At 44.0% G+C, this 14,776-nt stretch overlaps 1 protein-coding gene across 3 annotated transcripts in view; it reads right to left on the bottom strand.

The window, feature by feature from the left end:
* Positions 1-1,538: 1,538 nt before the first annotated feature.
* LOC111957903 (clathrin heavy chain 1-like) overlaps positions 1,539-14,776 on the bottom strand; it is a 29,810-nt gene continuing 16,572 nt past the window's right edge. The window contains exons 14-32 of one of the 3 annotated variants that reach the window (XM_023978995.2): positions 14,004-14,167; positions 13,787-13,912; positions 13,478-13,620; positions 13,063-13,297; positions 12,852-12,974; positions 12,613-12,758; positions 12,268-12,451; positions 11,871-12,063; positions 10,868-11,025; positions 8,972-9,136; positions 8,764-8,871; positions 8,462-8,629; positions 8,203-8,352; positions 7,924-8,055; positions 7,680-7,790; positions 7,428-7,541; positions 6,559-6,780; positions 5,967-5,990; positions 1,539-1,756 (exon numbers count right to left, since the gene is read on the bottom strand). In XM_023978995.2, coding sequence (XP_023834763.1) covers positions 1,658-1,756; positions 5,967-5,990; positions 6,559-6,780; positions 7,428-7,541; positions 7,680-7,790; positions 7,924-8,055; positions 8,203-8,352; positions 8,462-8,629; positions 8,764-8,871; positions 8,972-9,136; positions 10,868-11,025; positions 11,871-12,063; positions 12,268-12,451; positions 12,613-12,758; positions 12,852-12,974; positions 13,063-13,297; positions 13,478-13,620; positions 13,787-13,912; positions 14,004-14,167 — 2,765 coding nt within the window. In that variant the 3' untranslated portion in view covers positions 1,539-1,657. Of the gene's footprint in view, positions 1,757-5,966; positions 5,991-6,558; positions 6,781-7,427; positions 7,599-7,679; positions 7,791-7,923; positions 8,056-8,202; positions 8,353-8,461; positions 8,630-8,763; positions 8,872-8,971; positions 9,137-10,867; positions 11,026-11,870; positions 12,064-12,267; positions 12,452-12,612; positions 12,759-12,851; positions 12,975-13,062; positions 13,298-13,477; positions 13,621-13,786; positions 13,913-14,003; positions 14,168-14,776 lie in introns of all 3 variants that reach the window. The other 2 variants (XM_023978993.2, XM_023978994.2) reach the window with 2 other exon arrangements.

The following is a 14,776-nucleotide window of genomic DNA, read 5'->3' on the forward strand; positions in this document are numbered from 1 at the left end:
TGGTCGGACATCGTAGCTGTCAAGAGGGGTGTGGTGGGAGGGGTCTACATGTTTAGCTGTAGGGCTGGGGTGGGGTGACATAGCACATGTGACAGCTGGTAAAGAGAACGTAGGGGGAGGGTGCTAAACGAGAGGTGTGTGAGGAGCAGTAAAGCGTGGGGCGTAGGGTGTAGAGTAGCGAGGGTGTCTAACATGTTGTAGCTGTAACGGTGGCTGGGTGGATCTACAGCCTGCGAGCTTGTAGCTTAGGTGGGCTTGGTTGTGGGATAGTCTACAGTTGTACCGCTGTAGCGGAGCTCTGGTGGGGTAGTCTACAGTTGTAGGCTGGATGGGGGGCTGGGGGGGGTTGAGGTGTCTACATGTTGTAGCTGTAGGAGGCCTGGGCTGGGGTAGAAGTGGTCCTACAGTTGTAGCGGTAGGGGGCTGGGTGGGGGTAGCTACATGTTGTAGCTGCTAAGGGAGGCTGGTGGTAGAGGTGGTCTAGATGTTGTAGCTGAGGGGCTGGGGGGTAAGCTGAGCAGCGTATCCATAGCCTCCTGGATATCCTGGCTGGGGAGCCACTGGAGCGGAACCTGCTGTCAAGCATCAGCTGTGCGACACTGTATGTGTACACACACACACAGTATCATACATCACACACACAGTATATACATACATCACAGTTATACACACACAGTTATCACATTACACATACACAAGTTATAACATACCAACTATTCACGTCATAATGACATCACACACACAGTTATACATATCACATCACACAGATAAATAACACACACAGTTATACATACACAACAAGTTAACATACACACAGTTATACATACACCAGCATCTACCAACATTATACATACACACATACAACAACACCAGTTATACCACACACAGTTATACATACACACAGTTAATATATACATCAAACACACAGTTATACATACACACACACACACTATAAATACATACACACACACACAACAACACAGTTATACACACAGTTACATACACACACAGTTATACATACACACACACACAGTTATACATACACACACACAGTATACATACAACACACATTACATAACAACAGTTTATACATACACCACACACACAGTTATACATAAACACACACACACAGTTTATACATACCACACAGCACACAGTTATACTCATACACACCACACAGTTTATACATACACACACAGTTATACATACACACACACAGTATATACCAACACACACACAGTTATATCATACACACACACAGTATACATACATACACACACTACATACACACACACAGTAAATACATACATACACAACCACACAGTTATACATAACAACACACACACGTTTATACAACTACATACACACACACACAGTTATAACATACATAACACACACACACACAGTTATATCATACACACACACAGTTAATAATACATACACCACACGTTATACATACATACAACACACCCACACAGTTGATACAACACACACAGTTATATACATAGCAGGTTGTCTACATCAGTTCAGTAAACACAGCCTGCTTTCTAGCGGTACATTCAGATTCCCTGACTCATCCCCACCACAGAGGATTCCTTTAACAGGCTAGAAGGAACCGGAGCAGAAGGACTGGAGACAGTTTGGGATTTTAGAAGCATCAGACTGCACTACCGAACCTACCAAACACTATGGGGGTGGGTTCTGTGACTTTTTCCTCAGTCTTCCTTTGGCTTTCTGACACCTCCAGTTTCTCCACCTGACAACAAGACAGGGGTCAGAGAGAGGAGTCCGTCAGTCGCCTAATGGGTGGGCTCACTAGACAAACAATTTTTCATCAACAAAAAAAAGACAAATCTTAATGTTCTGCAGACAGAAATTAGGACAATTTATTGGTGTTAAATTTTTGTCATGAAGACAACACTACACACAATATTATACACTACACCTTATAGACTAGTATCAATCTCTACAGTTTGGATGCCTTAGAGAAGATGTCATGCGGAATTGGTGAGAAGCTTTCTTTACAGGTGAGGAAGTGTCTTTAAAACTACTCTAAAAGCACTGTTTACAGCAGGGCTTGTGTAAATGTACTTCTTATTAGCATTTCATTGCGTCTCCTGTTGAGGAGAAGCTCAGTCCATGCCAAGATACTGACAGTCCACTTTAATCCAATCTTAGAAAACACATCTCAGTCCAGGAGCAAAACAGACAAACCTAATTCATAACTTAGCATGCTTCTACTACAGGACACTCCTCCTTGCCTAGCAAAATGCTAGATGTCATCAACGCATCTAGAGCTGTTTATCAAAGATATTTTGCTTGGTTAAGAGCATGCATCTTTTTTTTAAACTGTAAGTGGTACACTTAACTGCTATCTTATCCAAGGCTAGTTTGTGGTCATTATGTTAAAGTAAAATGTGCTGCGATCTTCCCAGGCAATGCTTTAGAAGTGTGAGAAGCACATGGTCAAATAAAGGCTAATATAACATAAATCAAGCAAGGTTTCTGATGTATTCAAGAGTCAAACAGAAATGTTTAATTTACYTCATGTAATACTCTTTGTATACGTCTTAGAAATCACTCCATCTACAGTTAGTTCAAAATGCTGCAGCTCAGCTTTTAACAGGCACCAGGAAATGTAACCATATCACACCTGTTTTAGCTTTTCTATAGTGGCTACCAGTCACTTTTAGAATCGATTTTCAAATTGTATTAATCACGTTTAAGGCTAGGAGTGGTTTAGCCCAATCCTATATCTTAGATCATTCATCTCCCTACGAGCCAGGACACAGCCTGAGATCCTCTMGCAGGGCAACGTTGACCATTCCAAAGTCTAGGTTGAACATAAAAAAAACTGGGCATTTGCCATTAGGGCCCTTAGACTTTGGAATCTGCCAGAGATCAGATTTGCAGATTCAGTGCCTCTTTCTAAATCCCCACTGAAGACKCTTTCATAAAGATACTTTTCACGTATGATTTATTAGCTATCTTGTTTCATTGTCCTTCCTCCGGTCTTTGTTTCTTTGTTAGTACTTTTATTGTATTATTTTATGATGGGAAGGACTTTGTTGCCTCCATTGAAAAGCGCTATACAAATAAAAGTATTATTAATAATAAATTCATGCAATTAAATAATTTTGAAGTTATTCCAAACAGGAAAGGCCATTTGGAATCTCTTACGAGTAATAGCTCCAAGTGATGAAGATGTGCCTTGTCTGAACAGCCAATTAACTAAAACCAACTGAACAATTACATTGGAATAACTACAACAAACTGCCAAAATCAAACTGATTCAAATCATTAGTGTAGAAAGCTAGTAGGGAATATGGTGCATTTGGTTGTCTGTATACCTAGCGGATGCTTCTCACCATGTGGTACTGTGCACTACACTGTTACTGTACATAGCTGTTAAAGCTATATGAGAATAGTCCTACAGATCTGCAGCAGGGATCTGCGACTCCAGTCATCCAGGAAGCGTCACTGTGTCTGTGACACTTCATCTGCTGCCCATCTAACCAGGTGAGTACATTGAAAACCAGCAGACCCTGCAGCCCTGGAGCTGCTGACTAGCCTGGTCCCAGATCTGTTAGTACTATTGCCAACTCCATTGCTGTCATTGTCAGGCCAATACATGACAAGGGGTTGGCATGATAGAACAAACAGATTGACACTCAGGCTAGCTGACTACTGATGTGGAGGATTACAGCACAGCACCTTCCAGAGTTATGGACTGGAGTCACAAATTTGATGACTCGAGACTTGACAGAAAATATAAATAACTTGACTCAAGACTCGACTTTGACTTGAGACTGATGACTAGAACTTATCTGGCCAGATTTTGTCTCACTCATTTTGTGGAAGAGTCTGTGGATTATTCTACACACAGCCAGAGGCAGTAGCCGCAGCTACGCACTTGCAAAAAACTGCAAAAGATTGGCTAGTGAAATGTACACTGATTGGAGCTAGTGAACAGATTGCTGAACAAATGTCAAATTGTGGGGAGAGAGGATTGCCATATTAAAAGAAAATAAATATGTATCTTCAAAAATTGTTTGGTGATCAAGAATATTAACTGTTTACTTTGCAAGCTCACCAGCAATGGGGCAACAATTACTAGCATAGGCCTACTGGTCTTTTGGTATGTAACAATTGCTTGAAATTGATCATTTACTTATGAAGCTTGCATTTGGAATTTGTTTTTAAAATGAATTATTACTGTGGCGAAGACGCACCATAGTCGCGTTCTTCACTTGCACTCTCCAAACTCCCGTAAGTGAAGTGCTTTTTCTCTTGTTGAAAATGTTTGCTTTTTCTTTCACACATTTAAATGCATTGGTCCTATGTGGTCAATCTATATTACATCTAATACCACAATAATTGCTAGCGTTTCATCATTCCATCCCTGTACAGTTTATTGCAACACGTAGACATTTCTATTTCATGTTTGATAGGCCTTTCATTTAGCCAACCATTTCTTACCCTCCGAGTGGCGTGATGTTTATTGTGCACACGAACGTTCACAAGATTCATGAGGTACAAGTTCTCTTTTATTTAATGTATGGTTTCCTTTGTTCAAATTTCCCAGAGTTGCGTGTGTCTGTGTCCTACTGCCGCGTTCAAAACAACTGGAAACTCGGAAATCTCCGACTTCGGTACATTCAAGACAACTGGGAACTTGAAAAAAAGAGAGGTCCGACTCAACGATCATCCAACTAGGGGACTCGGGACTCTATCTAGAGCTCCGACTTTCCAACGTGATATCACTCACGTCATGATTTGACCCTGTACTTTTCAGAGTTCCCAGTAGTCTTGAAAGCACCATTAGTCTCGTTCATTCTGGTTGTGCGTAACAGGAGCGTGCACACCTCAGTGCCCATAGAAATAGGCCTGTGCTCCACGCTTTGGAGTCAGAACGTTGAATAAGAGAATTGTTCCATGTATGCATGGTGTTGAAATACCATTAAGAATCATTACGTCTGATTAAGAGGAATGTACCAATGGATGTGGAAATTGCCTTTTACATTGTAGAACCAGTTTATTGGTTGTAATTGCCAATTGGGAAATTTTATTGTCCTAGGCCAAGTGCTTTTATTATTTATGTAGACCTACCTGTTCAAGCTTTGGTTTCTCAAGGCGAGTCTGTACAGTCTTGCCCTCTACCTGTGTCTGTTCAGATAGGACAGGTTAAGCCTGATACAGAGGATATTTATTTTGGGCTATTGCTTGTGTATATTTGGTAAATCTACGTATACCTTTTGTAGGATATGGCACTTTCACCATTGGATTACCAAGGCCTGTAAATAAATCTACACTGAGCACGTCAACCTGCCTTGCCTTCTGCTGATGTCATGCCCTCACGACTGATACATGTCCCTATTTTACAATTACATTGACTAGTCAAAATGTGATATATATGTATTTTACTTGACAACTTGTGACTCGAATAATAGTGACTTCCATCATGTGTTACTGTTCTATCACACTGTTCTACCACACTGTTCTACCACACTGTTCTACCATGTGTTACTGTTAACTAGGAGCAAGCAGTCAGGGATTAGCAGTTAGAGGAGAGACTCGGGGGTGGCCAACCCTGGTCCTAGAGCACAGGAGGTTGGTGGCACCTTAATTGGGGAGGACAGGCTTGTGGTAATGACTGGAGTGGAATCAAACATATGGTTTCTATGTGCTTGATGCCTAGAGGTTTTTGTTTCGGCCCTGCACTTACACGCCTCATTCAGTCTTCAATCTAGAAACACAATTTGCTGAATCAGGTGTGTTGGTGCTGGGCTGGAACATAAGTTCACAGGGGGTGCAGGGTTCTCGAGGACCAGGGCTGACCAGCACTCCCTCCATTATTCTCAGTCTACAGTACATGCCCATGGTAGGTTCCTACATCAAAAACCCAGGGTCTATGTTACAACAGAAAACAGACAGAACAAAAAGGAAAGAAATAAAGAGCKAGAGACCGTCACCTTCTCCGCAACCTCAACCTGGAAGAGAACCAAAAGTTATTTGACCTCATATGGCTTGGGGTCAAAGGAAGTGATGTCATGAGAGATTACTTTAATGCTAGGGTTCCCCACTTAAGTAGTGACTCATGTTTTTAAACTTAGTGAAGAAATACAAAATAATCAAGTTGTATAATTGTACAGAATCTTTTAGCCTTTGAAAAGAAACCGAGTGAAAGCGTTCCCTAGCAGCATTATCACATCTTTAAGTAAACGTTCCACTACTTTCCTCTTCATTTGTATTGCTTCATTTCGAAACCCTGTCTGCTTTTCAATACCTACAGGACAACTGTCTGTCTGTCTCTTACAGGAAGATAAATCAATAATTATGGAAAAATAAAACAGTCTAGTTAGCAGGAAGAGATTGATTATTTATATTTTACAACATTTTCACCCACTGAAAACAAATGTGATATGTGTCCCAAATTGCACCTTATTCTCTATATAGTGCACTAATTTGATTAATTTGATCAAAAGCTGTGCAGTATATAGGAAACAGGGTGCCATTTGGGACACAGCCTGTGCTTGCTGTGTTTGCAGCAGGACTGACCTTGGTGAGATACTCCCTCATGACCTGGATGAAGTATGGCATGGCAAAGTCCATGATGTTGTGTCTCCAGGCCAGCTCCAGCACCACATCAGGGTGCAGCAGGTCATAGGAGGCAAACAGACAGGCAGCGAAACACTCCTTCCTGCCCTCCTCCAGGAACCACTGCAGCAGGGTCTCAGCCAATTCTGCATCCTTAGACTCGGCAGCATACAGCATTGCATCCTGACGAACACACACAGGAAGAGGGGGCTTTATTGACTGATTGATTGGTGGATTGATTTGGGATCGATTAAAAGATTGATTGATTTGAAACTACAGACAGGCTGACAGGGGAAGGTATGGATATTTTTTATTTTAAACTTTATTTAACTTGGCAAGTCAGTTAAGAACAAATTCTTATTTACAATGACGGTCTACCCCGGCCAAACCCTAACACGGACGATGCTGGGCCAATTGTGCGACGCCCTATGGGACGCCGAATCACAGCCGGTTGTGAAATCGAACCAGTCTGTAGTGATGCCTCTAGAACTGCGATGCAGTACCTTAGACCGCTGCGCCACTCAGGAACATTTTGATTCTCATAGATGTTGCACCAGTGGTTACATACCATTGCAAAGCTGAAAAGCTACTGAGGAGAAAACTGAAGACACTTATTTCAACAGGTTGCAGTTGGCCAAAAATATTCACTAGAATTTCCCTCCTACAAAGCGAAACAGTGTCCACATCAGGCTATAGTCAGAGTAGAGTAAAATGTGAAAGGGTCCAACAACAAAAATGTTTAGTGCAAAAAGATGAAAACCCTGTGCACAGCAGTGTGTCTGCATCCAGACGCTGGTTTGGCAGGAACAGCTAGTATCTAAAATGTTTACCTTGTATAATTTGTCTTTCTTGCAGAGTTCCACGCTCTGTCTCCAGCGGTTGTTGCCTTTGTAGAGGTATGCTGCGATGCGTCTGAACTCAATCAGCTCATGCTTCTCCAGTCTCTGGGCCAGAACAATGGTGTCAAAGTTACCATACACATCGATCGATGCCCTCAGACCCTATAGACAACACAGGCAGACAAATCAGGCTCAGAGTCTATGGACAAAAACACACACAGTACACACACACAACTCCCTCACCTGGTAGTCCTCCTCCTCTGTCAGCAGGTTATTGAGGGCCTCGTTGACTCCCTTGTTGTTGTGACTCTGGACTGACCGCAGGTAAGGCTTTACCAACTTCAACTGGTTCATCTGGAGACAGATGTCACATTATTTGGTCTTGTGTTGCTGCTAAATATAAAGTGTTCTATTGTGCGATTCAGTTTATTTTTTATTTACATTCATTCAATTCCTGGTTTAAATGACAGTTTTTTTGATTGATTACCTTGGTGAAGTATGTGACCGCTCGGCTGTGGTCTAACCGTGGTGACAGTACGGTCAGAAGGTCGTTTGTCAGCAGAGGTTTGTAATCCAGGTAAAAGGAAAGGGATTTGTAGTACAGCTCCACATTGGCCACCTAGAAAGAGTCATACAACACAATGAAGTTCCTTGTGAAGAGAGGTGAAAGAACTAGAAAATGAGAGCGATTGGCTAGAGTTGTGGTTAGTATACTTTTAGCCCTTCAGTGAGGTTCTCAACTGTTTTGTGAGAGAGGGCATGTTACCTTGGCGATGATGTCCTTGAACTGCACCTCCTTCCATGCGTCAGTAGGGTGTGACATCATCGTGAGGACAGCATTGTCATACTCCTCGTATTTATCATACAGAAACACTAGCTCCGCCCACAGGTGGGACTGCTCCGCCGCTCGCAGCACCTGATTGGAAAACCGCAGGAAGTGAGGTAACAGACATGACCGATATGGGAGAGAGAAATATTTACTTCCAATAAATATTTTCAGAGCCACACATACAGATGCATCACACCTTAGGGATGTTGACACGGGACCAGAAGAGTTCCAGATGTTCTCTCATCTTCTGGGGTTTGAATTTGGAGTAGAGGATGGCCAGCTCTGTGAACATGCCCATGTGAGCACGCTCCAAACCTAATGCTGCCTCCAACAGGGCTATCAGCTCCTCATAGTAGCCCCGGTCCTGATACAGAGACACAAACGTGAGTTAACCACAAAACATAGATACTGTACAGACACCTGAAATATCTGAAAACAGTAAACACCTGACAATAAACTATGGAGGGCCTCATCAGGTGAATGATAAAGGGTAATTACCTGATAGTCACTGATGAGCTCCTCCAGTTCATCAGCGTGGATGACGATGTGAAGACCACAGATCTGAGCCAACCGAAACTCCTCCCCAGCCACACACGCAAAACACACCTGGGGGGGGAGAAAGAGAATGATACACAGCCCAACAAATGGAGCTTCCATCCATCTCTTCCACATAGAGCAGAATGTGTGTAGAAATGTAAAGGTGTACCTCCTTCCAGGTGCGTGTGCTGTTGGCTTTCCTGGCGCTGTCCACAGCAGCCTGGTACTCTCCTAGGTGTACCAGCGTGGACGCCAGGCGGGCAAAGTTGGACACATTATTATACAGCAGCTTGGCAGCATCATACATGCCCTCCTCAAAACACCTATCTCCCACCTGGATGAGGAGAAGAACAGGAAGAGAGAGAAAGGGAGGAATGAGTGGAAAGGGAGAAAGAGGAGTTGAGACTAAGAGTCTCAGTGACAAAATGTTGCATGTTAATATACAGTTACTTCGGAAAGTATTCAGTACCCTTGACTTTTCCACATTTTGTTACTTGACAGCCTTATTCTAAAATGGATGAAATAACATTGTTTTAAATAACAATATACAAACACAATACCCCATAATGACAAAGCAAAAACAGGMTTAGACATTTTTGCAAATTTATCCCCAAAAAAACAGAAATACTTTATTTACATAAGTATTCAGACTCTTTGCTATGAGACTAAATTGAGCTCAGGTGCATCCTGTTTCCATTGATTATCCTTGAGATGTTTCTACAACTTAATTCTTATTTGAAGTCTACTTATGGTAAATTCAATTGATTGGACATGATTTGGAAAGGCACACACCTGTCTATATAAAAGGTCACACAGTTGAGAGTGCATGTCAGAGCAAAAACCAAGCCATGTGGTCGAAGGAATTGTCCGTAGAGCTCCGAGACAGGATTGTGTCAACGCACAGATCTGGGGAAGGGTACCAAAACATTTCTGCAGCATTGAAGGTCCCCAAGAACATAGTGGCCTCCATCATTGTTAAATGGAAGAAGTTTGGAACCACCAAGACTCTTCCTAGAGCTGGCAGCCCATCCAAACTGAGCAATCGGGGGAGAAGGGCCTTGGTCAGGGAGGTGAACGAGAACCCGATGGTCACTCTGACAGAGCTCCAGAGTTCCTCTGCAGAGATGGGAGAACCTTTCAAAAGGACAACCATCTCTGCAGCACTCCACCAATCAGGCCTTTATGGTAGAGTGGCCAGACGGAAGCCACTCATCAGTAAAGGGCACATGACATCCCGCTTGGAGTTTGCCAAAAGGAACCTAAAGGACTCTCAAACCATGAGAAACAAGATTCTCTGGTCTGATGAAACCAAGATTGAACTCTTTGGCCTGAATGCCAAGCGTCACATCTGGAGGAAACATGGCACCATCCCTATGGTGAAGCATGGTGGGGGCAGCATCATGTGGGGGTGGGGGGGGGTTCAGCTGCAGGGACTGGGAGACTAGTCAGGATCGAAGCAAAGAAGAACGGAGCCAAGTACAGAGAGATCATTGATGAAGTCCTGAGCGACCTGGAGCAGGTTCTCAGACTGGGGCGAAGGTTCACCTTCCAACAGGACAACGACCCTAAGCACACAGCCAAGAGAGTGGCTTCGGGACAAGTCTCTGAATGTCCTTCAGTGGCCCAGCTACAGCCCGGACTTGAACCCGATCAAACGTCACTGGAGAGACCTGAAAATAACTGTGCAGCAACGCTTGAGAAGATGCAGAGAAGAATAGGAGAAACTCCCCAAATACAGGTATGCCAAGCTTGTAGCGTCATACCCAAGAAGACTCGATGCTGTAATCGCTGCCAAAGGTGCTTCAACAAAGTATTGAGTAAAGGGTCTGAATACTTATATAAATTTGATCAGATAAAAAAAAAGAAAAAAAAAAGTTTGCAAACATTTCTAAAAAACATTTTTTGGTTTGTCATTATGGGGTATTATATGTAGATTGATGAGAAAAATAAACTATTTAATCTATTTTAAAATAAGGCTATAATGTAACAAAATGTGGAAAAAGTCAAGGGGTCTGAATACTTTCAGGCACTGTATATGCATTTTGTACGTATTTGACACCTTTACCTGTTGTACATGGGCATTGTTAGGGCCGCTAACAAACTCATCTAGTTCGGCCAGTCTGCCAGTTTTAGCCAGAGCAAAGATGAGTTCTGTCTCTACGTACGACTCCCGGGCCTTCTTACGAGCCATCTGAAGGAACTTCACCAGATCCTCCCAGTTATCTACAATGCACACATCACATACACACAAACATCATACACTACATGACCAAAAGTATGTGGACACCTGCTTGTCGAACATCTCATTCCAAAATCATGGAGTTGGTCCCAACTTTGCTGCTATAACAGCCTCCACTCTTCTGGGAAGGCTTTCCACTAGATGTTGAAACATTGCTGCGGGGACTTGCTTTCATTCAGCCACAAGAGCATTAGTGAGGTCGGGCACTGATGTTGGGCGATTAGGCCTGGCTCACAGTGGGCATTCCAATTCATCCCAAAGGTCTTCGATGGGGTTGAGGTCAGGGCTCTGTGCAGGCCAGTCAAGTTCTGCCACACCGATCTCGACAAACCATTTCTGTATGGACCTCGCTTTGTGCACAGGGGCATTGTCATGCTGAAACAGGAAAGGGCCTTCCCCAAACTGTTGCCACAAAGTTTGAAGTACAGAATCATCTAGAATTTTATTGTATGCTTCAGCGTTAAGATTTCCCTAGCCCGAACCACGAAAACCAGCCCCAGAATATTATTCCTCTTCCACCAAACTTTGCAGTTGGCAATATGCATTCAGGCAGGTAGCGTTCTCCTAGCATCCTTCAAACCCAGATTCTTCCGACTGCCAGATGGTGAAGCGGATTCGTCACTCCATAGAACATGTTTCCACTGCTCCAGAGTCCAATGGCGACGCTTGGCATTGCACATGGTGATCTAAGGCTTGTGTGCAGCTGCTCGGCCACGGAAACCCATTTCATGAAGCTCCTGACGAACAGTTCTTGTGCTGACGTTGCTTCCAGAGGCAGTTTGGAACTCMGTGGTGAGTGTAGCTTGGTTATGGTGATGTGTTGTCTTACCGTTCTTGCTGGCCGCGCTGACCACCTCCATGTAGGCTGACGGGTCGTCAGCTTTGATGTAGGAGTCGATGGCCTCTTTAACCAGGTCTCTCTGGAGCTGGGCTCTGGCCAGCTGACTCCATACAGCAGCCTCATTACAACGCTCTGCAAACTCATAGGCTCTGTCCAGGTTACTGATATGCTCGATCAGAACCTAGAGACACAGGTGGACGGTATGGTTACGCTGTGTGAATGAGTAAATGGCACAAAGAAAAAGTATTATTGGTATTAAATAGAGGGTACCATGATAAAATATTTGTAAGGAGCACAAAGTAAAGCAAAGCATTATTGGCGCATTGAAATAAAGCAGATACAATGATTAGTTAAATATTTGGATCATCTTCAGACTCTTGTTTACCTGAATGGCTGAGGTGTTGACGTCAAACTTTTTGAAGATGGCGAAGGCCTCCTCGAAGAGCTCATTGCTGATGGCGATGTTAGCGATGTCTGGAGCGTCGTAGTTGTCTAGGCGGTTGATGTACTCCATCACACGCGTCCGGTCTGCCTTGATGGCCGTCAGGATCAACAGGTTCTGGAGGTTTCTGGGGGAGAAACAGAAGATAAAGACGCTAGATAAGACATCAACTACAGGTATTAGTAGAACTTCTGAAATATTTTTGTCTTTTCAACCTCAAAGCTTAACTGTGGTGCCAAGTAGTGTGTGTATGAGTGTGAGAGAGAGAGAAAACGTGTGGTGACTGACCGGTGCTCGCTGAAGACTGAGTTGTCCAGTACAATCTTCTCCAGTAGTTCGATGAGCTCATTGGGCAGGTCAGCTGTCATGAAGGCCTTGACCGTCACAGACACCTCCTCTGGGTCCTGGGTCTCTGACAGAGCTGTCTGCACCACCTGGCAAACACAAGGAACAACACAGGGAACCACAGGTCAGAACACAAGGAAGTAGGTAAACCACATTATACCAACACAGGGTATTCTACTGACCTGGTCTATGAGTTGGCGTCTATAAGGGTTGTTCTCCTCTAGAACATTGGCCCATAGTTCTGGGTCTTTCCGTCTGACCAGGTAGCGAGCCTCACTCTTGAACAGGGAGTTCTCATTGCACACCTACAACAGAGCACAATGAAACCACATCAATCAATGCATCATAGTTGTGTGTGTGGGTGGGTGTACGAGCGCGTGTGCGTGCTCAGACCTTGATAAGGTCCAGGTCACACTGGCCCCTCTCGTAGGCGACACAGGCGAGGTGGGGGTCTCTCTTCTCACAATACTTCCCCACTACAGTGCTGTCGTAGAAGGTGTTCTCCTTCAGGAAGCGCTCCGGGTTGTTGTTACTGTCTATGTAGATCTTAGCCAAGGCATTGTGGGTAGCCGGCTCCTCACAGCCTTCGTGGATACGAGACTCCAGCCACGGCAACAACAGCTTCAGTCTGGGGGACACACGAAAATGTACTTCTGAGAACCCCTTTTGAAAACCTAAGTCACACACAATACTTGGACTTCGAAGCACTGCCTCACAGGGGGGAAAAGAGGCCTGAAAGACTAAATGTTGAGGAAGTACAGGAGCAGACAGTGTTGGAGACCATGTGTGTAAGTGGTGTGTCCTGTACCTGTTCCTCTTCTCCACCTCTGCCACCAGCTCGTCTGTGGAGAACTGTCCTCTCACCACCATGATCAGGTTCTTAATGACGTCTTCAGCACAGTCTACATCCAACAGACCTCCTATCACCACCGGCAGCCGGCTGGGGTTCACCTACAAAACACACATCAATGCGAGGCAATGACAGCAGAAAATATTTCTAGGATAGCTAATGCGATTGGTAAAACCAACAATAAGGTATCTTGACATGTTTCATCTTCCTTCCCTGCAGTGCTGTGTTCCTCCTCACTGTGCCTACGGCCAGACTGATGACTCTTACCTTCTGAACATAGATCTCAATGTACTTCTGCAGAGTGTTGCGGTAGAGGTAGAGAACCAGGTCATGGACAAAGTCAAAGCGGTCACACACTATGATCAGAGGCAGCTGGTCTGTCAGTTTAGCCTCCTGATGGGAAAGAAAGAGAGATTGTAGTCTGCTAGACTAACGACTGTGCTAAACGTTCCCCCAACCAACCCTGCTAGGGTCGCCCTGGTACCTTGAGGAAATTCTTGACCCTGTCCGGGTCGTAACAGTTGCTCTCTCTACAGATGCGTTCCACCTCCTTGATCTGTCCGGTCTTACAGGCCGCCTGGATGTATTTAAAATGGACGTCAGGGTCCTGGCTGAAGTTCACTATGGAACCCAGGAAGTAGAACACACCTGGGAGAGGAAGAACACCGTTTCACATTGGATACGTTTCCTAGTTTCCCTGTGAATGCCGCCCAGGTAAACCGACACATAACAACAAAAAAGGGGGGGGGGGGGTTTAATATGTATTTTTTGGGCGATAGGACCATAAAGAGAGGACAGCAAAGGGAGGACAGCAAAGGTAGGAGATGTAAACCCATGGTACACCCCTTTTGTGTTAGCAAATTCATCAGGGACCCCTTCATAATCAGACTCAAGTACAATAAAAAAATAACCTACAAGGAGTTTTACTTTGGCTTCTACAGTACATGGCTGATGAACCAAGTCTCAGGCACGGGAAAATATACATTTTAAAAGGCCCGCCTCTTGGCATCGGAGAGAAAATGTTGCAGTTTTCAAGCTACTTTCCTGCAATTCTACACATTTTGCCATGAGGCAGATAACACTTTACAGTTCGCAAGCTTAAATTACAGTGCATTCATGTAAAATAATTATAAAATGGGGAATAGTATTGAGTTTAACAATTTATAAATTGGGAGTGCTGTGGATACCAATATCCCTGTGAGCCTCCCTGGCCCATGTTGCCCAGAGTTAAGAACATACATTGTAGATAATAATAGT

The sequence above is a fragment of the Salvelinus sp. IW2-2015 genome, linkage group LG33, assembly GCF_002910315.2.
Source record: "Salvelinus sp. IW2-2015 linkage group LG33, ASM291031v2, whole genome shotgun sequence".
Taxonomy (NCBI): domain Eukaryota; kingdom Metazoa; phylum Chordata; class Actinopteri; order Salmoniformes; family Salmonidae; genus Salvelinus; species Salvelinus sp. IW2-2015.